The sequence below is a fragment of the Chiroxiphia lanceolata genome, chromosome 1 (genome assembly GCF_009829145.1).
Source record: "Chiroxiphia lanceolata isolate bChiLan1 chromosome 1, bChiLan1.pri, whole genome shotgun sequence".
Lineage (NCBI taxonomy): Eukaryota > Metazoa > Chordata > Aves > Passeriformes > Pipridae > Chiroxiphia > Chiroxiphia lanceolata.
Genome location: NC_045637.1, coordinates 156010159 through 156034524, shown reverse-complemented (window position 1 = coordinate 156034524; position 24366 = coordinate 156010159). Strand labels below are relative to the sequence as shown.

The window sequence follows — 24366 nt, the reverse complement described above, 5'->3', positions numbered from 1 at the left end:
ATGGCCGGCGGCGGGACCCGGGGCGGGCGCGGGGCCCCGTGAGCGCCCGGCACCGGCGGGGACAGCGGCGGGCACGGCGGGGACCGAGCCAGCACCGAGCGGCCACCAGGTGAGGCGGGACGCGGACACTGGACGGGGACGGGGGGGACGGGGGGTGGCAGAGCCCCGCCGTCCCCGGTGCGGGGAAACCCCCCCTCCTTCCCGGGGTCCCCACGCCGGGGGACACGAGGACACCGGGGCAGATGTGGCGGTGCCCGAATCCCCACGTGTGAGCCCAGGGGGTCCGGGTCAGTCCCGGGGGTCACCGGCGTGCCGCGCCCATGTCCCCGCGGGGCAGCCGTGTGTCACCTTTGGGTCACGTGTCACCGTGGGGGTGTCACCGTGGGGCTGTGACCCTGCTGTGTCCCCACGCGGGTCGCAGGGGTCCCCGTGGGACAAGGTGCCGCTGCGAGGACAGAGCTGTGTCCTGGTAGGGTCACCGGGGCCGTTGCCTGGGGCCGCCGTGTCCCCCGGGTGCCGTGTCCCCTGGGCTGTGTCCCCTGACACCGGGGGGGTCCCGGCTGCCCGGCCCCCGCCCGGGGGTCTCCCCTGCCCCCCCACTGTTTACAGTCTCGGGTTATTTTCGGGCCCCGCGGGTATTTTTGGCCGTCCGGTGCGGGGCAGGGACGGGCCGTGCCGGTGTCACCCGCCGGGACACCCGATCCCGGGGGGCGCGGCCGCTGTCCCCAGGGGGGTGTTGCACAGGCGGGGGTCGCGTCCCTCCCGCCGTACCGGCCCCGCGGCCCCGCGCCGTGAGTCACCCCGGACAGGAGGGGCCGGACGGTGTCACCTGCGGACACCGGCCTGGCCGGACACCGGCTGCGGCCACCGCGGGGGACGGAGGTGACGCGCGGGGCTGCGGGGGCGGCGGTAATGGACGGGGGGCCGGGGGGGTCCCCTCGTGCTCCGCGGTTGGGGGTCCTGTCTTGCTCCAGGGGTGGGGGTCCCATCCTGTGCGGAGGGGAGGGGGTCACCACGGGGGTGACGGTCCCCTCCAAGGGTTTGGAGTCCTGTCCTCCCCTTGGGGGCTGGGGGTTCCCCTGCTCTGGGGGGTGATCCTGTCCCGAGGGTGTGGGGTCCTGCCCTGCCCCAGCGGGGAGTCCCGTCCTCTCCCGGGCAGGGGGTCCCCAGCGCATTGAGAGGCCACTGGGACAGAGGGCTGGCTCTGAGCTGGTCCCGCTCCCGGCTGCTGCCCCTTGGCACTGAAAGGGGGTCTGTGGGGTGGGGGGCTGTGGGTACAGGGGACCGTGGAGAGGGGGTCTATGGAGATGAGGGATGTGGGGGCTGTGGGTACAGGGTCCATGGGGAGGGGGCTCCCCCCACGCAGACTGCGGGGGGCAGCACAGCATGGGGGGTCAATTGAGGTCCCTCGGGCTGGGCAGGGGGGGTCTGTCCCGGGGGACCCCGCGGGGTCATGGCAGGCCCTGACACTGGTTCAGCCGGTGGGACAGGACAGGTTAGTGGCACCTGCGGTGTCACCCGTAGTGTCACCTGCCCGAGGCCGGGGCCAGCTCAGGGCACCCGAATTTGGGGCATGCCGGTGACGCTGCGGGACCTCAGCGGCATTTCCGGTCCCCAAACCTGCCCCACGGCCGCCCCACCGCGGCAGCCGGTGCCGACGGGTGTCCCCGCAGGTGATGGCAGAGCAGGGAGAGAAGGACCCGGAGTACCCGGAATACCGGGAATACCAGCGGCTGGAGGACTGCGAGGAGGACTCGCCCCCGGGCGAGGATGAGGAGGAGCTGCTGCTGCACGTCACCGAGGGGCCAACAGGTACTGGGCCCCACCCAGCAGGGGATCCAGGGGTCCCCGTGGGCCGTCTGGGGGTCCCAGGTGGGGGGGGTTATGAGTCCCAGGTGAGGAGGTTTGTGGGTCCCAGGTGGGGGTTGTGGGTCTCAGGGCAGTCCCAGCCATGGCTCCCAAGGTGGGGGTCCCAGGCTGGGGGGTCCATACCCCATTCCCACTTGACCCCCCCATGTGTTTCCCCCCACAGACTCGTGGCACCACATCAAGGACCTGGACAGTTTCTTCACCAAAATATCCTGGCACAGCCCTTGGTGGCGCTATGGGGGAACACGGAGGGACATGGGAGGACCCTGGGAATGGGGGAATGGCACAGTGGGGTCTGTCACACCCTCACAGGTTCCTTAACCCCCCCTACATCTACCATTTCCACCAGAGGAACGGCTTCGCCTGCGTCGTACTCTCAGATGTCCTGGAGCTGGTGTAAGTGACACCTCGTTGTCAGCACACGGTGCTGCGTGGACCTGACACGAGGATCTCGTGACCCCTCTGCCCCCCAGGCAGTTCCTGTTCGTCGTCACCTTCAGCACGTTCCTGCTGTGCTGCGTCGACTACGACGTCCTGTTTGCCACCCGCCCCCTGAACCAGAGCCACGTCCCCGAGCACACCAAGGTGACGCTGCCCGACGCCGTGCTGCCCGCCCCGCAGTGCGCCCGCAGGTGGGCAGGGCCACGGGGGGCTGGGCAAGGCCCAGTGCTGTGGGTGACACGTGGGGTCCCAGCACTGCAGGTGACACGTGTGCCAGCGGGTGGCTGCTGTCCCTGCTGGCATTGGTGGCATGGCCACGTGGGGGTCTCAGTGCCGCTGGTGTGGCCCAGTCGGGTCCCGGGCTGTGGGTGACGTGTGCCCCTAGCAAGCTCCGTGGCAGCAGGTGGCTGCTGGGCCTGCTGGCATGAACGTGGGGGGTCCCAGTGGCACTGGTGACACACGTGTCCCCAAAGACTCCCTGGCAGCAGGTGACCATGGGGGAGTTGGTGGCGCTGGTGACATCTGTGTCCCCACAGGCTCCGTGGCAGTGGGTGGCTGCTGTTCCTGCTGGTGCTGGCGGGCATGGTCTGGCTGTGCCGCCTGGTCACGGCACTCCGGCGCCTCGTGGGCTACTGGGAGATCCGGAGCTTCTACATCCGAGCGCTCGGCATCCCCGCTGTGAGTGGGGGCTGGAGGGGCTGGGGAGGGCCGGGGATGGGCTGGGGTCAGGACTGTGCCATGTGGTGACACGTGGCACTGAGCTCTACCGTGCTGAGCCATGCCATGCCGTACTGTATGGTGCTGGCTGTGCCATGCTGAGCCGTGCCATGCCATGCTGAGCCGTGCCATGCCATGCTGAGCCGTGCCATGCCATGCTGAGCCATGCCATGCCGTACTGTATGGTGCTGGCTGTGCCATGCTGAGCCGTGCCATGCCATGCTGAGCCGTGCCATGCCATGCTGTGTGGTGCTGGCTGTGCCATGCTGAGCTGTGCCATGCCATGCTGAGCCATGCCATGCCATGCTGTGTGGTGCTGGCTGTGCCATGCTGAGCCGTGCCATGCCATGCTGTGTGGTGCTGGCTGTGCCATGCTGAGCCGTGCCATGCCATGCTGAGCCGTGCCATGCCATGCTGTGTGGTGCTGGCTGTGCCATGCTGAGCCATGCCATGCCATGCTGTATGGTGCTGGCTGTGCCATGCTGAGCTGTGCCATGCAGTGCTGAACCGTGCCATTGGCACGTGGTGCTGAGATGTGCCATGTCATGCTGAACCACGCTGGTGCTGTGTGGTGCTGGGCTGTGCCGTGCTGAGCTGTATCACACGGTGCTGAGCAGTGCCATGCTGTGCTGCGCAGTGCTGAGCAGTGCCACGTGCTGCTGTGCTGTGCTGAGCTGTGCCATGGAGCACCAGTGCCAATCACTGCCATTGTCAGTGGAGGAGCTGTGCAACCACAGCTGGCAGGCGATGCTGAGCCACGCCGTGCCGTGCTGCACCACGCCGTGCCACACCAGTGCCAACGCCCGTGTCATTGTCCCAGGATGAGCTGTGTAACCACAGCTGGCAGTCGGTGCAGGCCCGGCTGCTGGCGCTGCAGCGGCGCCAGCCCCTGTGTGTGCCCCGCCGGGAGCTGACGGAGCTCGACATCCACCACCGCATCCTGCGCTTCCGCAACTACACCGTGGCCATGGTCAACAAGTCCCTGCTGCCCGTGCACTTCCACCTCCCGCTGCTCGGCCCCGTCGTCTTCCTCACGCGCGGCCTCCAGTTCAACCTGGAGCTGCTGCTGTTCCGGGGCCCGGCCGCGCTCTTCCAGAACACCTGGAGCCTGCGGCCGCAGGTGAAGCGGGCGGGGGCGCGGCGGGCGCTGGCGCGGGGGCTGGCGCGGGCGGCCGTGCTGCTGGGGGTGGCCAACCTGGCGCTGTGCCCCTGCGTGCTGGGCTGGCGCCTGCTCCTCGCCTTCTTCAGCTACGCCGAGGGGCTGAAGCGGGCGCCAGGCAGCCTGGGCGCGCGCCGCTGGTCGCTCTACGCCCGCCACTACCTGCGGCACTTCAACGAGCTGGGCCACGAGCTGCAGGCGCGGCTGAGCCGCGGCCACGCGCCGGCCACCAAGTACATGGACTCGTTCAGCAGCCCGCTGCTGGCCGTGCTGGCCCGGCACGTCGGCTTCTTCGCCGGCTCCGTGCTGGCCGTGCTCATCGTCCTCACCGTGTACGACGAGGACGTGCTGACGGTGCAGCACATCCTGACGGCCATCACGCTGCTGGGGCTGGTGGTCACCGTGGCCAGGTGGGTGCTGGGACTGGCGGTCGCGGTGGGCGTGCCGGGCTCTGTGCCGCTCGGTGCCGTGCCGGGTGGGCGGGGGGGCTCAGGTGGGACCCCCCCTGTCACTACCAGGTCCTTCATCCCTGACGAGCACTCGGTGTGGTGCCCCGAGCAGCTGCTGCAGCGGGTCCTGGCGCACGTCCATTACCTGCCCGAGCACTGGCAGGGCCGCGCCGGCCGCGCCGAGACGCGCGCAGAGATGGCACAGCTCTTCCAGTACAAGGCGGTGGGTGCAGCCCCCCCTGCCACGAGACCCTCCTCCCTAGACCCTCCTCTCTGCCACTCCCCTCCCCCAGGACCCCACAGACTGGGAGTTCCCTGTCCCAGGATCCCCCACCCTGGGACCCCCCGTCCCTGGGACACCCACAGACTGGGAGCTCCCTTTCCAAGAACCCCCCACCCCGGGATCTCCCATGCCAGGACACTCCTGCCCCAAGACTCCCCATCCCAGGACCCCCATGCCTTGGAATCCCCCACCCTGGGACCCCTTAACCCGGAGACCCTCCCACCTAAGGACACCCCATCTCCAGTACCCCCACCCCGGGACCCACTGCCCTAAGACCTCTTGCACCCGAGACCCCCCTCCCCAGTGGGTCACGATTACCCTCTCCGAGACCGACTCCGTGGGACCCCCACCCTGGACCTCCCACCGCAGTACTTCCCACCCCGGAACCCCCTTGCCGGGACCCCCTCGACTCCCCTGTCCCCCACGCAGGTTTTCATCCTGGAGGAGCTGCTGAGCCCCCTCGTGACCCCCCTGATCCTCATCTTCGCGTTCCCCCCCCGCGCCCTCGACATCGTGGATTTCTTCCGCAACTTCACGGTGGAGGTGGCCGGGGTGGGCGACATCTGCTCCTTCGCGCAGCTGGACGTGCGGCACCACGGCAACCCCCAGGTGGGGCCCGGGGCGGCCCGGGGCGGGGGGAGGCCGGGGGTGGGGGGTCCCGGGACAGAGGGACTCGTGTCGGGGTGTCCCGTGTCCCTGTCTCTGCAGTGGGTGCCTGGGGGGCACACAGAGGACCCCCGTAGTGGGCGATTGGGGTGAGGGGTCCCGTGTCGGGTGTCCCACGTCCCCGTCCCCGCAGTGGCTATCGGGGGGTCACACGGAGGCCCCCCCGGAGCGCCAGGCGGAGCACGGGAAGACGGAGCTGTCGCTGATGCGCTTCGCCCTGAGCAACCCGCGGTGGCGGCCGCCGCCGCCCGCCCGCCGCTTCCTCGGCCACCTGCACGCGCAGGTGACCCGCGACGCGGCCACCGCGCCACCCGCCCGGCCCCTGCTGGCCGAGGGGCCGCTGGCCGCGTCCCTCCTGTCCGAGGACTCGGCCCTGGCGGTGAGTGGGGGCGGTCTGGGGGGGCTGCGGGGTGTTTTGGGGTCCCCCCCTGATGCGTGTCCCCGCAGCCCGAGGGGTTGGTGGCCAGTGTCCTGATGGCCAGCGGGCTGGTGGCCCGGGACCTCCGCTTCGGGCAGCCCTGCAGCACGGCCAGCGCCACCGCCAGCCTGCTGGCGTCCCTGAGGACCCCCCTGGGGACCCCCCCGGGCACACCCCTGCCCGGGCAGGGGCGCGGAGCCCCCGACAGCCCGGGAGAGCACCTGAGCCCCGAGGAGAGGTGGGGACGGGAGGGCGTGGGGAGGGGGCTTTGGGGAGGAGTGTGGCGGCAGGGAGGGGGGTCACGGTGGGGAGGGGGTGTCACGGAGGGGAAGAGTGTTGTGATGAAGAGGGGGCATCACAGGGGGGAGGAAGCGTCAAGAAGGGGGTGTCACGGCAGGGAGGGTGTGTTGTGGTGGGGACGGGGGGGTCGTGGCGGAAAGGGGCGTCATGACAAGGAGGGGAGGGGCTGTCGCGGTGGGGACGGGGCGTCGCGGTGGCTCAGAGATGTCACAGGGGGTGTCGTGGCGGGGTGGGTGTCACGGCTCAGGGGTGTCATGGGGGGGAGAGGGTATCGTGGAGGGGCTTTCACGGCAGGGAGTGGTGTCACAGTGACCCGGGGGTGTCACGGCGGGGAGGGGGTGTCACGGTAGGGAGGGGGTGGTGGGGAGGAGTGTTGTGGTGGGTCATACCTGTCGAGGCCCGGGGGAGCGTCGTGGTAGGGAGGGGGCTGTCACAACGGTTCGGGGGTGTCGTGGTGAAGAGGGATGTTGTGGTGGGGGTGTCACATCGCCCCCCCGTGGCCCCCAGGCCGGCGCTGAGCGAGTCGCGGCTGCGCAGCCTGAGCCGCTCGGCGCTGCTGGCTGAGGTGGCCTCGGCCGAGATGAGCCTCCACGCCATCTACCTGCACCAGGTGTGTCCCCTGGGGTCCCCCGGGATCCCCCTGCCCACCCGAGTGTCACTGTCCAGCTGCTCTGCCCTCATCCCCGGGGGGTCCTGCCTGGCCCTGCCACCTGTCCCACATCCCTTGTCCTTCATCCCTTGTCCCTGTCCCCTGCTCCTTGTGCCCAGCCCTGTTCCAGGCTGCCCCCTCACATTGCCCCAGGGGGTGACAGCCCCCCCCCCCCGTTTTTGGCCCGGGACCCCAAAACCACTGCCAGATGGGGCACTGGGAACGAGGCCCCGTGGCCAGTGTCACCCATGTCCCCCTTCTACCACCCCTTCAGTGGCCAGGGGTGTCATGGGCTCGGGGACCCCTTCCCTACTGCCCCATGGGGAGGCAGCTTGTCATGGAGGGGCCCTGAGTGCCAATACGGTGGGGGGCTCAGAGCACCACTACTGGGGGCTCTGCTATGGTGGGGGGCTCAGAGCATCAATACTGGGGGGACTCTGACCACCAACATGGGGGAGCAGTGCTGTTCTGGGGGGCTCTGGCTGCCTCTGGGGGACTCTGCCCACCGTGCTGGGGGGCTCTGTCTCTGGGGGGGCTCTGAGCACTAATATGGGGTCTCTGCTATGCCGGGGGGGCTCTGACCCTTCCTCCCACCCCCCCAGCTCCACCAGCAGCAGCAGCAGCCGCAGGGCCCCGGCCCCCAGCCCGCGGGGGGGTGGGTGACCATGGGGACACCCAAACCCCTCTTCGTGACCACAGGTGAGCACTGCCCATGCGGGGGGCTCAGGGGGCCGGGGGACATTGCTCAACCCTCCCCCCGCAGGGCTGAGCCCCGAGCTGGGGCCGCGGGGGGGTCCCAGGGATCCTGACCTGCCCTGTGCCCCCCAGGCTCGGCTGCCCGGGCCTCGCAGCTGCGGGAGATGCCGCTGGGCGGGTGGGCCGAGGAGGAGGAGGAGGAGGAGGAGGAGGAGGAGGAGGAGGAGGAGACGATGACGATGACGTAGCCGGACCCGGCTCTGGTGAGTGGGGGCAGGGGGGCTGGGGACCCTCGGAGCTGGGGACAGGGAGACCGTGGGGTGGGACACGGTGACCCCAGGGCTGGGGACATGGGGACTCCTGGGACTGGGACATGGAAACCCCCTGGAGATGGGACATGGGGACCCCAAGGGCTGGGGACAGAGAGACCCCCCGGATTGGGACAGAGAGACCCCCAGGGCTGAGGTTCACCAAGGTCTGGCTGCCATGTGTGCCGGGGTCCCCAGTTGCCAGGGTCCCCACTCTGGGATCCCCACTGATGTCCCATTCCCTCCACAGGGCCCTGGTTGTGCCGAGACCCCCCAGAGGTGCCAGGGGAGCTGCTGTGGGCGTGGGGTGGCTGCAGTGGGGGGCTTGCTGTGCCCACTGTGCTGCCTGGGGGGCCCTGCCCGTGGGAGCCCCCCACTTGGGGTGTCCCTGGTGCCCGTGCTGTGGCGTGGGGCCGGGGGTGCTGCGAGGGGCCCCCCCAGGTGCTGTGTTTAGGGGGGTGCACGGGGCTGGTGCCTCCCACGGTGCCCTGGGCACCAGCTGAAATAAAGGTTTACAGAGGGGCTGTGCCCCCTGTCTGCTTGGGGGGTGGGCTGGGGGGAGCTGGGAGGACGATGCCATGGACGGGGCCGTGGCAGTTTGGGGGTGACACTGGGGTGCGTGGGCAGGTGGCAGGAGTGCTGCTGGGGTGGGGCCACTCACCTGCAGCTGCACAGGTGTGAGCCACAGGGCCCTGGCCGTGTCCCCCGTCCCACCGTTGCCCACCCCTGGGAGCCGTGGGACCTTGGCCGTGTGCCCTCACTCCTCGTGGCCAGAGCACGGCCGTGTCCCCTCCACCCCCCTAGTTCCCACCTCTCATGTCCTGAGTGTGGACAGGTGACCTCAGAGGTGCCACAGAACCCGTCCCCTCCCCAGAGCCACCGCAGGAGCCAAAGTGCCAGGCCGGGGTATCAAAACTAAAACCTTTACTGGGGGGTGGCGGGACGGGGGGCTCAGCCGCAGGGACCCCCGTGTCCCCCCTGTCCCCCGTGTCCCCCGTGTCCCCACTCAGGGCGCCGGGCCCGGCGGGCGCCGCTCCTGCAGGGAGAAGGACTGGCTGCGGATGCGCAGGGCCACCTCCTGCGTGCGGAACGTCAGCCCGAAGATGTCCTCGTGGTAGCGGTTCTTGTCCTGCGGGACGGGTGTCAGAGTAGGGCCAGGGTCCCCCGTGGTGTCCCCGTGGGGTCCCCGTGGGGTCCCAGCCCTTACCCTCAGCTCGCTGATGACGTCCCCTGCCTGCCCCAGCGTCATGTCTCCCTCCTGGGCCAGGATGTGCTGCACGGTCTGCAGCACCTCGGTGGCCATGGTGACGTCCCCGCACACGTACATGTGGCCCCCGCGCTGGCACAGCACCTGGTGCACCTCGGCTGCCAGCTGTGCCCGCAGCACGTCCTGCACGTAGGTCTGGGGACACCGTGGGGCCGATGGCACCTGGCACCACCCAGCCTGGCCCCAGGTCCCCCTCCCCACCCCGACACTTTGTGTGCTGTCTCTGTCCTCATCCCCCTCCCCAGCCCCTCCTCCCTTCGTGCCTTTGTGTCCCCATCCTGTCCCTGTCCCCATGTGTGTCCTTGGCCCCTCTCTTCCTCTCCTCCATCCCTGGCCTTGTGTCACCCACTGATCCCTGTCCCCTCCATTTCTATCCCCATCTCATCCATGTCCTTGTCCCCATCACAGTCCCCTCCCCAGCTCCATCCCTGTCCCCATCCTGTCCCTGTCCCCATCCCACCTTGGAGGTCCCAGGCTGGCAGGAGAAGGCCATGAGCACCTTGGCTGAGGGGCCCCTCCATCCTGTCCTCATCCCCTCCCTGTCCCCATCCCATCCCTGTCCTGTCACACTTTGTGGGTCCTGGACTGGCAGGAGAAAGCTGTGAGTGCCTGACCATGGATCCCCTCCATTTCTGTCCCCGTCCCTGTCACACCCCCTCCCCAGCTCCATCCTTACTCCAGTGTGTCCCCATCCTGTTCCCATCCCACCCCTGTCCCCGTCACACCTTGGGGGTCCCGGGCTGGCGGGAGAAGGCCGTGAGCACCTGGCTGAGGGCCCCCTGCTCCCGCGCCTGCTCCATCTCCTCGCAGTAGATGTGGTCCAGGGCAGACGAGCGGCACCCGAACACCAGCACCATGGGGCCCAGGGAGACACCTGTGGGGAGAGTGTCCCTGGCTCCCTGCACACTGTGTGCCCGTGTCCCCATACCCTGCAGCCCTACTCCCCCCCGTCCCTGCATCCCCACATCACCCCATCCCCATGTCCCGGGCCTCCATCCCCTTCCCCGTGTCCCCACATCCCCAACACCATGCTCAGAGTCCCCACGCCCCTTGTCCCCCATCCCAGTGCCACCATGACCTTGTGTTCCTGTGCCCCCCATCCCCGTGTCCCCCTTGTCCCCCCCATCCCCATTTCCCCCGTCCCCCATGCCCTCGTTGTCCCTATCTCCATGTACCCCCTCCCCAAGTCCCCCCTCCACCTGCCCCTCGCCATGTCCCATTGTCCCCAGCCCTCCCCTGTCCCTGTGTTCTCCTGTTCCCCCTGTCCAGCCCTGTCCCCCAGCCCCACCCCTGTCCCCACCCTCGGTGTGCAGGAGGTGCAGCCGGTGCTGCCAGAAGCTCCGGAAAGGCGCGACGCCGGTGCCGGGTCCCACGAGGATGCAGGGGGTGTCGGGGGCGGGCGGCAGCCGGAACGAGGGGGCCCTGCACGGTGAGGGTGTCACCGGGGGGACCCGGACCAACCCAGCGGGCGGCGGCGGGACCCGGGGGAGCCCCGGGACCGACCCCTGCTCGGGGATGCCGGGAAATGTAGTCGGGGGGAGCGGGGGCGGGCAGGGACATGTAGGGGGACGAGCGGGGGGACAGGCAGGGGAGCAGAGGGGCCACAGGGAGAGCGGGCAGGGAGCGGGGGGGGGCAGGCAGGCGGTCCGGGGGGACAGTCCCTTACCCCCGGATGAAGGCGGGCACCGTGTCCCCCGGCTGCAGCCGCGCCAGCCACGTGGAGCAGACGCCGTAGTGGAGAGGGCCCTGCCCGTCTGTGGGGACCGGGAGGGTCTGTGGGGGCTGCGGCAGGCGGCACCCCAAAGGACAGCCCCCCAGAGAGACACCCCCCCCCGCGGAGGGGCTGGGGACACCCCCTGTCCCCCCCTCCCCGGGCGGGGCTGGCGGACGGAGGACCTGAAGATGCTCTGCGGACCCTGGAGATGGTTTGGGAACCCTGGAGGGGCCCCGAGGACCCCGGAGATGCCCTGGAAGCCCCCACGGCCCCGTGCCCGTCCCTGTCCCCGCTCACTCTCGCTGTGGTAGGTGACGACGGCCACGGTGAGGTGGATCTCGCCCGGGTGGGCGCCGGGCGCGGAGCTGATGGAATAGTAGCGGGGCTGGAGCAGCGGGAGCTGGGAGAGCAGCAGCGCGGCCGGCAGAGCCACGGACGGGAACTCGGCCAACACCTCCGGCAGCGTCGGGCACCGGAACCACTTCCACTCCTCGTACAGCCGCGCGTCCTGCGGGCACACGGCCGGGACACGGGGACACGGCACAGCGCTGGGACCCCACTCCGGACACACGGCCGGGACACGGGGACACGGCACAGCGCTGGGACCCCACTCCGGGCACACGGCCGGGACACGGGGACCCAGTCTGGGACACTCACCCAGCACCCAGACAAAGGGACCAGCAGTCACCTTGGCAGGGTGGCATCCCAGCATCCCAGCTGGGGACGGGATCAGCATCCCAGCATCCCAGTATCCGGCCATGGACGGGGCCAACATCCCAGCATCCCAGCCTCCCTCTCCTCCAGCCCCCGTCCCCGGGGGTGACGCCCCTCACCTGCGCCAGGCGCTGGAGCCGCTCCCGCTCCGCGGGGTCCCGCGCCAGCGAGCCCAGGAGCTGCAGGAACTGCGGGGTCGGGGGGGCCGCCACGTCCAGGTAGAAGGTGAGGGCCTGGGCCAGGGTGCAGGGGGGCAGCCGCGGCTGCACCACCCAGCGTGGTCCGGGGGGGGACCCGCCTGCAGGGGGGGGGTTAGGGGTGCTCAGTCCTGTCCTGTCCCTCCCCCACTTCCCCAGCCCCTTCCTCTTCCTCCTGCCCCTCCCCAGCACCTTCTCTTCCTTTTTTCCTTTTCCTCCTCCCCAGCCCCTGCGTCAGCCCCAGCCCCTTCCTCTTCCCCGTCCTCAGTCCCCTTCCCAGCCCCCTTCCCAGCCCCTTCCCCAACTCTTTCTCCTTTCCTCTTTCCCAGCCCCTTCCCCATACCCTTCCTCTTCCTCCTCCTCTCCTTCCCCGACCCTTTCCCCTTTCCCAGCTCCTTCCCAAGCCTCAGCCCCTGCTCGTACCGGCGGGGTCCCCCTTGTCCCCCCGTCTCGGTCCGTAATGCCGGTCCCCCCTCCTCCCCCCGTCCCGCTCCGTACCGGCGGGGTTCCCCCACCCCTCCTGTGTCCCCATCCCCTCTGTGTCCCACTCCCCGTACCGGCGGGGTTTCCCCATCCCCTCTGTGTCCCCATTCCCGTACCGGCGGGGTTCCCCCATCCCTCCCGTGTCCCCATCCCCTCTGTGTCCCCCTCCCCGTACCCGCGGGGTTCCCCCATCAGCTCTGTGTCCCCATTCCCGTACCAGTGAGTTTCCCCCACCCCTCCTGTGTCCCCATTCCCGTACCCGCGGGGTCCCCGTCGCGGCTCTCCAGCTCCAGCGGCTGCTCGGGGGGCGGCGGGTCCTCCACGCGCTCCAGGACCCCCCGCACCAGCTCCTCGCGGTTGGCGGGGAACACGCCCAGGTGGTCCCCGGGCAGGTGCCGCAGCCCCTCCTGCCCCTCGCAGCCCACCCGCACCAGCAGCGTCTGCCGGCTGGGGGGCACGGGGGGGTCAGCGCGGCGGGGGTGGAACACGGGGGGTGAAAGTCCCAGGGATGGGGGGCTGTGGGGTGCGGGGGGGTCTGGAGATGGGGGGGCCCGGGGGTGGGGGGGTTCTGGGATTGGGGAGTCCCAGGGATGGGGGCCCTGAGGATGGGGGGGCCCAAGGTTGGGGAAACCCAGGGTTTTGGGGGGGGGGGGGGTCCAGGGATGGAGGTTCCCAGTAACTGGGGTCCTGGAATGAGTGTCCAGGGTTGGGGGAGTCTCAGGGTAGGGGGGTCCCGGGAGTGGGGGGGCCTGAGATGGGTGTCACTGTCCGGGGGGGTCTCACCTGGACTCCTCACTCTGCAGGTTCTCCACAGACAGCACTGAGCAGGGGAACACCCGGCGCTTGTGCAGGTGGGACAGTCCTGGGGGGCACGGGGGGGATCATGGGAGGGCTGGGGACACGGGGGGCTGGGGATGTGTGGGAGGGACACGGAGAGCTGGGGGGGACACGGGGGGCTGGTGGTCATGGGGCAACTGGTTGGTCATGGGGAGGCACTGGAGGGCGTGGGGGGGCTGGGGATGCATGGGGGGACACAAAGGGGCACAGGGAGACACATGTGGGACTGGGGAATATGGGGGGCTGAGGGGTCAGAGGGGGACTGGAGAGTCACAGAGAGCTGGGGAAGAACAGGGGTTTGGGGGGATGTGGGGGGACTTGGGGAGACTTCAGGGTCGTGGGGGGACACGGGGGGCTGAGGAGTCATGGGGTGACAGGAGGGCTGGGGGGGTGCCAAGGGATCCTGGGGAGGTCACGAAGGGGCTGAAGGAGTCCCTGGAGGGTGGCTGTGGGGTGACCCCCAGAGCTGTGGGGTGTGAGGGGGTCCCACAGGGTGCTCGGAGGGGGCTGTTGCTGTGGGGTGTCCCGGGGGGGCCATGGGGCAGATGCTGGTGGCAGCTGGAGGGTGATGCAGAGGGCTGGGGGGTCCTTGGGGGTGCCAGGGGGTGCCGGGGGGTCAGTACCAGCCAGGGTCTCGGTGGCCTGGGGCTGTGGCACCAGCCGGTGCCTCTGGCGCTTCCAGCCCTGCGGGGGGGCAAACAGCTCCTCGGCCCCCCCCGGCCCGTCCCCCACGCAGAAGGTCTCACAGGCAGCCTGGGGGCACGGGGGGGACACGGTGGGCACCAAGGGAGGGGGGCTGGTGGGTCCCCCCAGACCCCCATACCTGGAACTCCAGGTGTTCCCAGGTGTGGAATGACTGCTCCCGGCCCCCCAGCCCCGTACCTGGAACACCTGGCGTGCCCAGGTGCGGAACGACTCCTCCTGGGCACACAGCTCGTCGCCCTCGCCCAGGGGCAGCACCCGCTCCCCCCCCAGCTCCTCCAGCCGCGTGTCCACGGCCCGTGCGAAGGCGCAGAAGTGGGGGTACGCCCGGGACCCCAACCCGAACACCGCGAACCTGGGGGAGGGAGGGGGCAGGGTCCTCAGAGCCGGGGCTTGGGCACGCAGGATGACGGTGTGGGGTGCCCAGGGACGCTGGGAGGAGCCAGGGATGGTGGGGTGCCCAGGTAAGGAGACAGGGGACACCCAGGGATGGGGACAGGGGGCATCCAGGGATGTGAGGTGCCCAGGGATGGGGGGTACCTAGGTACGAGGGGTACTCAGGGATAGGGTGGGCACCCAAAGGGGGGGGGAGCAGGGAATGCTCAGCATGCAGGGATGGTGGGGGTGGGGGCACCCAAGGAGGGGGTGGGATACTCAAGGAATGCGGGGACACACAGGGGTGGGGGTGGGGTGCCCGTCCCCATCCCGGTCCCTGTCGCCATACCTGTGGCTATGCCGATCCCATGCCCATCCCAGGGCCCACCCCCATGGCCCCAGTACAGCAGGGCTCCCAGCATGCCCCTGCCGTGCCCCTCCCGTGCCCCTGCTGTGCCCACAGTACCGCAGGGCTCCCAGCATGCCCATCCCATGCCCATCCCATGCCCATCCCAGGGCCCACCCCCATGGCCCCAGTACGGCAGGGCTCCCAGCATGTCCATCCCGTGCCCATCCCATGCCCGTGGTACCGCAGGGCTCCCAGCATACCCATCCCATGCCCATCCCATGCCCATCCCATACCCCTCCCATGCCCATCCCATGCCCATCCCGTGCCCGTGGTACCGCAGGGCTCCCAGGGTCCCGGCACTGTCCGTGTTGCTCAGCTGCCGCCGCTTCTTCTTCCAGGAGGCCACGAGCTGGTCGGACTGGGAGACGCTGTTGAACCGCAGCTTGTAGCTCCTGGGGGGGGTCAGGGAGGTGAGAGGGGGTTGGGGGGGTCCTGCCCCAGCCCCTGGTCCCAGCAGGGACCCCCGAGCCCCCCCGGTGCTCACATGGGCGGCTCCGCCTGGGAGGTGCCGGTGTACGGCGATGTCATCTCCATCAGTGCCTTGGAGAAGCTCTGGGGGGGGACAGAATTTCAACCCCAAATCCAGACCCCTTCCCAGTGCCTTTCCTATCCCAATTCCATCCCCATCCCATCCCTATCCCAATCCCATCCCAACCTCGGCACATTCCGGAGGGTCCCCGTTCCCAAACGTGCTGGTGACCACCAGGACCAGGGTCTCGTGCTCCAGGGCCACCACGTCGTACTCGTCCATGCACAGCACCTTCGTGGAATTCCAGGATTGGGATCCCTCCACGATGGGATCCTCTCACTCGGTGTCTCCGCTCACCCTCGCCTTTGGCCAAGGGGAGGGGGTTTGGGTGAGGGGAGACGCCCCAATTCCCGCCTTTTCCTTGCAAACCTTGGGATCGAACGCTCGTCGGAAGAGCTGGCACAGATTCCAAGCGTAAGTCCGGGATTTCCCAGTCTCGGTGGCGTAGAGGATGGTGGCCTTCACCCTCCGCGCCATCACCTGTCCCATCAGCTTGGCCGAGATCTTGACGGCACTGTGGGATCCCCAGGATCACAATGAGATCACCGTGGGATCCCAGAATTCCTGTGGGATCCTTGGGATCGCGGGATTCACCTACTTGGCCACTTCCTTGAAGGTCTTTCTCCGTGTGACGGTGGTGCCTTTGGACACGTAAACCTTCCAGGCGTCGGGCTGCGGGGGGGAGGGGGCGGTTATGGGGCAGAGGGGCCATGGGGGGGTTGGTTGGGGGGCAGAGGGGTCAAGGGGCTGTGGGGCTGGACCCAGCTGGTAGCGAATAGTGGGCCGGGGGTCATAGGGGGAACTGGGGGTCGTGGGGTTGTGTGGGGAGCTGGGGAGGCAGAGGGAGCTTAGGGGGTCGTGGGGGGGCTGGAGGAGTCCTGAGGGGCCTGAGGGAGTGTGGTGGTGTCTGGAAAATCCATCTCACACTGAGTTGAGATGTGGGAGGGGGCTTGGACTAGGGAATTGGATTTTTGGGGCTCTCAAACCATGACAGGGAGACCCTCAGCTGGTGCCGTGGGGGTCCCACAGGGTGCTTGAGAGGTGCTGTGGCATGTCCTGGGGGCTGTGGGGAGGGGGTCCCACCTGGTAGCGGAAGGTGGGCCGCAGCTGGTAGTTGACCATCTCCTGGTGGAAGACGGGGGTGAGGCTGCCCGAGAGGGGGGGCACGATCCAGGCCCAGTCCGCGGGACACCCCCCCCGCGCCCGCCCCTCCGCTGCCAGGTGCTTCACGAAGGACTCGGTGGCCGCGTGGTGGTCCACGATGGTCACCTGGGCCACCTGCGGGGACAGGGGGGCAGTGGGCACCTGGGCCACCCGCAGGGACAGGGGCTGGGGGTTCTGGGAGGGAATGGTGTCCCCCATGGCAGTGTGGCAGCGGGGGGGTCTGTGTGACTGGTGATGGGGGTCCCAGTTCTGTGGGAGCCCCCCTGGCATGACAGTGTGGGGATCTGGGAGATGTGGGGGTCTCAGCATCGTGGCGGTGGGAGGTTCCCCATGACACAGTGAGGGGGTCCTGGAGTTGTGGGGGTCTCAGCATCGTGGCGGTGGGAGGTTCCCCATGACACAGTGGGGGGTGTCACGGAGGTGTGGGGGTCCCCCTGGTGCAGCAGTGGAGGAGTCCTGAGGGCAGGGTCTCAGCAGTGTGGAGGTCCTGACAGGGGGGTTCTGGCTCTGGGAGCTGCCCTGGCACTGGGGGGTCCCAGCACTGGGGGGGGTCCCGGCACTGGGGGGGTCACGGCACTGGGGGGGTCCCGGCAGGGGTCCCACCTGGAAGCTGTGCAGCACGGCCACGTTCACCTCCACGGCCGCCCGGTCCTTCCAGAGGGAAGAGCTGGTCCCCGTGTCCAGCCCCATGCGCTGGGCCACCTCCTGTGGGGGGCAATCAAGGGGGGGGTCACTGGGGGGGTCGGGCAGGGGGCTCAGCCAGAGGGTGTCAGCCAGTGGAGTCCTTGTGGGGTCCCAGAGGGGTCCCACGGGAGCTTGGCCCAAGGGTCCAAATGGGGTTCCAGGGGAGGTCCCAGAGGAGATCCTGGAGGGTCCTGGTGGGTCCTGGGGTATCCCAGTGGGGGGTCCCAAAGGTTCCCAGTAGGTTCCCAGTGGAGTCCTTGGGGTGTCCCAGGGGGTCCCAAGAAGGGTCCCGGTTGGGTGCTGGGGAGCACCAGGGGTGGTCCCAGTGAGGTCCCGGGCTGTGCCAGGGGGTCCCAGTCAGGTCCTGGGGGGGGGTCCCAGAGTGGTCCTGGGGGGTCCCAATGCGGTCCCGGGGGGTGCTGGGGAGGTTCTGGTGGGGTCCCAGGGGGTGCGGGGGGTGCGGGGGTCTCACGGGCAGCACGTTGTAGCGGTGGCGGTCGCAGAGGTTGCGGGAGCCGATCTCGGTGCCCATGTACCAGCCGTTGAACGGGGCCGCGGGGAACTCGAGCCCCCCGATCTCCAGCAGCAGGTTGGCCACGGCTGGCAGCGCGTGCCAGCGCAGCCCCAGCTCCGAGAACCACTCCAGCCTGGGGGGGCACGGGGGGGCTGCAGCTGGACCCTCAGGGACCCACGTCTGCCCCACGCTGGCCCCACCCTGGGTCCCCCATCCCACCTGCACCCCAGTATCCCAGTACCCAGCCAAGGAGGGAGTCAGCAGACCAGTATCCCAGTCAGGGAGAGGATCAGCATCCCAATATCCCACTGTCCAGCCCGGGAGGAGGTCGGCAACCCAGACTCCCGGTATCCCGTGCAAGGAGGAGACCAGCAGACCAGTAGACCAGTGACAGAAGGGACCAGAATCGCAGCATCCCAGCCCGGGAAGGGGGCAGTTTCCCAGTATCCCAGCCAGGGAGGGGATCAGCAGCTCGGTATCCCAGTCAGGGATGGGATCAGCCCCACAACAGCCCCACGTCCCCTGCGGGGGTCCCAACCTCCATGCCCCCTCCATCCCCTCTCATCCCCTCCATCCCCTCTATTCCCTCTCCAGGAACGACCCCGTTGGCTCTCAGCCCAGAGGGGTGTCCCGGGGGTCCCCTGGCCAGGGGGGCCCCGGGGGTCACAGCCCCACTCACGTGGGGTGCTGGAGCGGCACCTCGAGGACCAGCTCCGGGGGGAGCGGGAAGAGCTCGGGGGACTCGTCGGGGCCCTGCAGCAGCAGCGGCAGCACGTCGAAGCGGCCCCCCCCGGGGGTCCAGCCGTGCTGGATGCAGAGCTGGGGGGGGGACAGTGTCAGGGGGGTCACCAGGCAGGGGAGTCCAGGGACACGGGAACTGGGGGGGAGATGGAGCGGGAGATGAGGAAGGATGGAGGGGGCATGAGGAGATGGGGCTGGAGGAGGGATGGAGTGAGGATGAAGGGATGGAGAGGGTTTGGAGGAGATGTGGAGGGGGGGACAGAGAGGTGAAGGAGGAGATGAAGGGAGGGATGGAGAGGGGATAGAGGGGGGATGAGGGTGGTCTGGGGGCCCAGGGGTGCCCCACCTCGGTGATGTCCACGTTGGCGGGGTCGCCCCTCACGGAGCCGTCGGGCTGCCGGTACCCGGCGTAGCGGATCAGCTGCGGGTTCCAGATGCGGAAATCACCCCGTCCCGGTGCCCGCGGCGGGAAGATGGTGATGGCAGACCTGGGGGGATCGGGGGCCGTCACAGACCCCCTCTGGCAACGGGGGTCGGGGGGCCGGGAGGGCACTCACCGGATGTTGCCGCGGTTGGTGGCGAACTGGATGTGGGAGCAGAGGAGGCTGAACATCTCCCCCACCCCTGCGCAGTCCCGGGCGTCGAACACCTGTGGGGGGACGGGGTGGGGTGTGGTCGGTGCCCCCACGGGTCGTGGTGGGCGTGGTCCCAGGGGTGGGGTCGCACCTGGAGCTTGTTCCACTGGATGCGGCCGACGCAGCGCGCCGCGTTCCGCCAGGCCTGCTTGGCCCCGAAGGCCAGCTCGGGCTCCCGCAGCCGGTACGAGCCCGAGGCCTCGATCTCCGCAGCCACCTCGCGCAGCCGCTGCGTGTGTGCCGGGGAGTTCTCCCTGCGGGGGGGACCCTCAGCACCCCCAGAGACACAGGGACACCCCCAGCACCCCCAGAGACACAGGGACACCCCCAGCACCTCCAGAGACACAGGGACACCCCCAGAGACACAGGGACACCCCCAGCACCCCCAGACACTACCACCTCCCACAGCTTCTGCATCTACATCCCCCCTGTGGGGGGGACCCTCAGCACCCCCAGAGACAGGGACTGCCCCTTGCTCACCGCCGCAGGGACACGTAGTACTGGGTGATGAAGTCCCGGGCCAGCTCCAGCAGCTCCTCGGGGGGTCGCATCCCCTCGGGGATCGGGGTGGGCAGCGGCCGCGGCAGCACCAGGGACCCCAGGCAGCGCTGCCCCGAGCAGGGCAGCTCCTGGGGGGGAGACCGTGTGACTCGGGGGCCTGCCCGGACCCCCGGGACAGAACCCCCGTCCCAGCATCCCCGTCCACAGCCCCTCGCCCGTGTCTGTCATCCCGGCACTCCCCAAACCGCACCCCCGGGACAAATCTCCGTCCTGGAATCCCCCCCACAACCCCCCGCCAGCCCTGCACCCCCCAAACCTGCACTCCCCCCAACCCTGCCCCCTCACTTTGCCCCTCCAATCTGCCCCCCAACACGCACCCCATCACCCCATCCCACACCCTCCAACCTCCATCCCTGTGCCCCCATCCCTGCGCCCCCCCATCTTGGCACCCCCAGCCCCACCCCCGTCCCCATCCCCCATCCCCGCACCCCCCGCGCCCCCCGCGCCCCCGGCCCCGCACCTGCCCCGCGGTGGCACAGAGCGTGTCGTAGCTGATGCTCCCCGTCTCCCAGTTCTTCAGGCGGGCGAAGCGCGGGGGCTCCGCCGGGTGAGCGGGCGCCGGGCTGGGGGGGGCACGGGACACCCCTGAGCCCTGCCCGGGGGTCGCAGGGGACGGGGGGGCTCTCACGGTTCCGACTCCGGGACCTCCCCGGGGTGTGGGGCCCAGTCTGAGGGGGCTGCGACCCCCGGGGCACGGGCGAGGGAAGCGGGGCGGGGTGGGGTGGGGACTTCCGCGACCCCTGTTGCTGCTGGGGGTGTCCTGAGCCCCCGGCTCAGCCCCATGGGGAGGGGGGGAGGGTAAGGGCTGGGGTGGGTCAGAGGGTGGGGGGTGCCGAACTGGGGAGGCAGCAGTTTGGGGGTCAGGGTATGGGGGGACTGAGCCGAAGAGGGATCTAGGGGATGGGGGAACAGGAGACGGGACTGAGCCGGAGGGGTCAGGAGTTGAGGGGGTCAGAGGATGGGGAGGCGCGGGGCGTTCCTGGCCCTCGTGCGAGTGTGAACAATGGCCATGAGTCAGAGCGGGCTCCGGGCCACCGGGGGGGACACACCTCCTGTCCCGTTCCCATCCCCGTCCCCACTGGGCTGGGGGTCCCCACACCTCCTGGGAGTACCCACACCTCCTGAGGATCCCCACGCCTCTATCCTCACCCGACACCACGCACCCCCTCCCCATATGTCCCCCTCCCCAAATCCAACCCATCCCAGTGCACCCCAGCGGGTCCCAAGGGCTGCCCGGGCCACGCCGTGGGACAGGGGACACTGGCGTGGTGCCACGGGCAGTGGGAGCGGGGCTGTGCTGCCGGTGGGCATCGCGTCCTGCCCCGGTGACCCAGTCGTGCCACCCTGTTGGGGACACTTCCACGGCGGGGACACCTCCCCAGCGGGGACACGTCTCCAGTGGGCTCCGGCCGTGCGGGGATGTGCCCGGGAGCCAGGAGGGGGGTCCCCGTCCAGGTTCGGGGCCGCGGCAGGGGGGGTACCGATGCCCCGGGGCCCCGTCCGTCCATCCCGTCCCATCCCACCCCGTCCATCCCACCTGGACACCCACCCGGGGGGCTCGGTGACAGCGGCGATGGCAGCGGTGACAGGAGGGTCCTCGGGCGCGGGGCCGCGCGGGCGCGAGCAGAGGCCGAGGCCGGGGCAGGCGCGGGGGGCCCCGGGCAGGACCCCCGGCAGGTTCCCCATCGCGGCCCCTCTGAGCCGGGAGCGGCCGCTTCCCGCTTCCTCCGGCCCGGGGAAGTGGTGACGGGGCCGCGACGCCCCCGCCCCGCGCACAATGGGCACCGCCACCGCCACCGTCACTGCCACCTCCGTCACCTCCACTGCCACCTCCGTCACCTCCAGAGCCACCGCCACCGCCCCGCCCCTGCCACCACCGTGTGGGACACACTGGGGACCCCACCGGGGGGCTTTGGACCCAATGTGACCCCCGGCACCCCGGTACGTGGCCATGGGGAAGCAGCGATGGCACCCAGAGTGGGGAACACGGAACCCATGAGGGGGGCATGGCACTGGGGGGGCCATGGGGGACCCGCATTGCACCGAGGGGACACAGCACTGGAGGTGGCGTGGCACTGGGTGGCATACGTGGCACTTGGGGGCACACAGGGCCCTAAGGAGACACGTGGCACCCGGGGAGGGTAAATGGCAGCTTGGGGGTACACGTTGCACCCAGGAGGGACACAGCACTGGAGGGACCCGGCACTGTGGCAGAGATGGGGCACACATGGGGCACACACATGGAGCTGATGGGGACATGGCACTGGGGGGGATAGATGGCGCTTGGGGACACATATGGCACCGGGGGGAGCCTGGCACCTTGGAGACGCAGTGATGGCACCCAGAGAGAGGACACCGCACCCATAGGACAGTGGAGGGGACATGGCACCCGAGGGGGACACACGCAGCACTTGTGGGGCCATGGTGGTGGCAGGGACCCCCATCCCGACCTCAGGAAACTGCGCCCCCCCAGTGCTCTCTGCCGGGTAGTTGGGTGCTCCGGGGGGTCCGGGGCCCTCCCAGCCCCCCGGGCCATCCGTGGGGCGGATGTCCGGCGGGACCCCCCCATTTCCCGCCGCTTCCACCCAGTTCCGGCCACTGACGCGCCGGGCGCTCCCGGGGACCCCCGGATAGGCACCCACTCCTGGGGGTGGGACACCCTGCGAACGGGGGGTGCGACACCCTGCGAACGGGGGGTGCACCCCCTAACCCTGCCTTGGGGGGCACTCTGGGGAGCAGCACGGGGTGGGGGGACGTCACCCCAGTTGTGGCGGGGCAGTCGCGCGGTGACCCCGCAGTGGGGCGGGGGTCCCGGGGGTCGCGAGTGCGGGGACCCCGGGGCAGGAGCGCTGTTCGGGTGCGGAGGGGTGCGGGGTCACCCGGGTCCCGGCGGGGGGGTCCCGCCGGAGGTTCGCGGGGGGCTCGGCCCGCAGCTCCCGCAGCGACGGGAAACCGCGCCCGGTGCCGGCGAGGCGGTTCCTTCCTGCGGGGCGGGGGAGACCGGGGGGCGCGGGGGGGCCGCGGCACGGCGGGGGGGGCGAACCAGGGAGAACGTCCCGGGGACCGCCGGGGGGGGCACGGAGGGGGCGGCCCCGGCCCCGAACGGGGAGTGGGGGTCGATCATCCCGCCCGGGGGGGTCCCGGGTTGCCCCCCCGGCCCCAGGGTGTTCCCTGCCCATCCCCGGGGGGCGGGGCCGGCCTGTCCGTCACGGCAGAGCGCCCATCCGATTGGCTGTCCTGCCCGCGGGGGCGGGGACTGGGCCATGGGACAGGGGGGAGCTGGAGGGGTCAGAGCTTGTCCTGCCCCACAGACCCCCCTCCCTCCCAGCCCTCCCCCGTACCCCACAGTGTCCCCTGCAGCGCACGGTGTCCCCCAGCCCTACAGCCCCACAGCCCCCCCGCCCGGCTCGGCTGAGCTCCGCGTGGTCCGGCCGGTCCATTCCAGTCCGCTCGGGCCTGGCGGGTCCGCTGGGGTCTGGTGGGTCCATTTGGGTCCGGTCGGTCCGGTCAGGTCCTTTCAGGTCCGTTTGGGTCCAGTGGGTCTGTTCGGGTCCATTCAAAGCCGTTGGGGCCGGTCGGTCCTGTCGGTCTGGTCGGCTCCGGTCAGTCCGGTCAGTCCAGCTGGTTCGGTCGGTCCATTCGGGTCCGGTCGGTCCATTCGGGTCCGGTTGGTCCGGTCGGGTCCAGTCGGTCCCCGCGGTCGCGGCCCAGCGGCGGAGCCGAGTCGAGGCCGGCGACAGCTTCAGCACCTGGGACAGAGCCCGGGGGCGGCGGGACTGGGAGGGGACTGGGACGGGGATTGAACTCGGATGAAACGGGACTGGGACCGGACTAGGGCCAGGACTAGACTGGAACCAGGAATTAACTGTGTGGGATTGAAATGGGACTGGGAGTGAGATTTGAACTAGGACTGGACTGGGAATGGGGTTGGGTCTAGAACTGGGATCGGGACAGATTGGGATTAGGACTGGGACTGGACTGGAACTGGGATTGGTACTGGAACTCAGACTGGGACTGGAACTGAACTGGAACTGGGACCGGCACCCAGACCAGCATCAGGATTGGGTCTGGGACTGGACCGAACTGGCACAGGGACTTGGGTCTGGACTGGACTTGGACCAGGACTGAGATTAGGACTGGATTGGGACTAGGACTGGACTGGACTGCAGTGAGACTGGACTGGGACTGGGACCAGCACTGGGACTGAGACTGGGATTAGGCTGGACTGTGACAGTGATGGGACCCTGACTGGACTGGGACTGATCTTTGTGCCTGGGACCAGGATTGGACTGGATTTGGGCTTGGACTGGAATGGGATTGGGTTGGACTGGGAAGGGACTGGACTGGTCTGGAAGTGGACTAGGGCTAGGACCAGAACCAGAACTGGAACTTGGACTGGACTGGAAATGGAACTGGGTTTTGGACTAGATAGGCAGGACTATGCTGAGGTTGGGACTGGGACCAGAACTGGACTGGATAGAAACTAGGTGGGAACTGGAACTGAGATTTTGACTGGACAGGACAGGACTGCGAGTGGGACCAGGACTAAATTGGACTGGAACTAGAATTAGGATTGAGATTAGGATTCGATCAGGATTGGGACTGGGACAAGGACTGGGACTGGTACTTGGAAGGGGACTGGGCCGGGATGGCAGGATTGGGCCTGGGAGGCTCCTGACAGGACGCGGCTGGGGCTGTGCCTGGAGGCTCTGCCACGGCCCCACTGACCCCATGTCCCCATCTCCCGGTGTTCCAGTGTCTCACTGGCCCTGTATCCCACAGTCCCCGTGTCTTGGTGTCCCCATGTCCCGGTGTCCTCGCGTCCCGGTGTCCCTGTGTCCTCGTGACCCGGTGCCCCGTGTCGCCATGTCCCCATGTCCCGGTG

At 69.5% G+C, this 24366-nt stretch overlaps 2 protein-coding genes across 3 annotated transcripts; one reads left to right on the top strand and one right to left on the bottom strand.

Moving 5' to 3' along the window:
- The first annotated feature begins 12 nt into the window (after positions 1 to 12).
- On the top strand, positions 13 to 8477 carry ATG9B (autophagy related 9B). 2 transcript variants are annotated; one of them, XM_032705813.1, is made up of 15 exons: positions 13 to 109; positions 1674 to 1812; positions 2033 to 2076; positions 2201 to 2265; positions 2343 to 2501; positions 2847 to 2988; positions 3848 to 4596; positions 4705 to 4858; positions 5348 to 5527; positions 5718 to 5963; positions 6032 to 6240; positions 6810 to 6912; positions 7554 to 7650; positions 7780 to 7910; positions 8206 to 8477. In XM_032705813.1, exons 2-14 carry the CDS (start codon positions 1677 to 1679, stop codon positions 7893 to 7895), a joined length of 2400 nt encoding a protein of 799 aa, XP_032561704.1. In that variant the 5' UTR covers positions 13 to 109; positions 1674 to 1676; the 3' UTR covers positions 7896 to 7910; positions 8206 to 8477. The 2 variants fall into 2 exon arrangements, with proteins under 2 accessions (XP_032561704.1, XP_032561694.1); XM_032705803.1 differs by having other exon boundaries at positions 1649 to 1812.
- A 466-nt stretch (positions 8478 to 8943) lies between these two features.
- On the bottom strand, positions 8944 to 21167 carry NOS3 (nitric oxide synthase 3). Its single transcript, XM_032705822.1, has 26 exons — positions 21069 to 21167; positions 19942 to 20073; positions 19401 to 19549; positions 19012 to 19174; positions 18843 to 18934; positions 18632 to 18773; positions 18224 to 18363; positions 17503 to 17677; positions 16950 to 17051; positions 16266 to 16460; positions 15781 to 15854; positions 15552 to 15696; positions 15309 to 15413; positions 15138 to 15205; positions 14929 to 15045; positions 14050 to 14224; positions 13791 to 13920; positions 13114 to 13192; positions 12590 to 12777; positions 11770 to 11948; positions 11234 to 11444; positions 10889 to 10976; positions 10523 to 10644; positions 9948 to 10096; positions 9163 to 9357; positions 8944 to 9084 (listed from the first exon to the last, which is right to left on the bottom strand). Exons 1-26 carry the CDS (start codon positions 21165 to 21167, stop codon positions 8962 to 8964), a joined length of 3537 nt encoding a protein of 1178 aa, XP_032561713.1. The 3' UTR covers positions 8944 to 8961.
- Positions 21168 to 24366: the final 3199 nt, after the last annotated feature.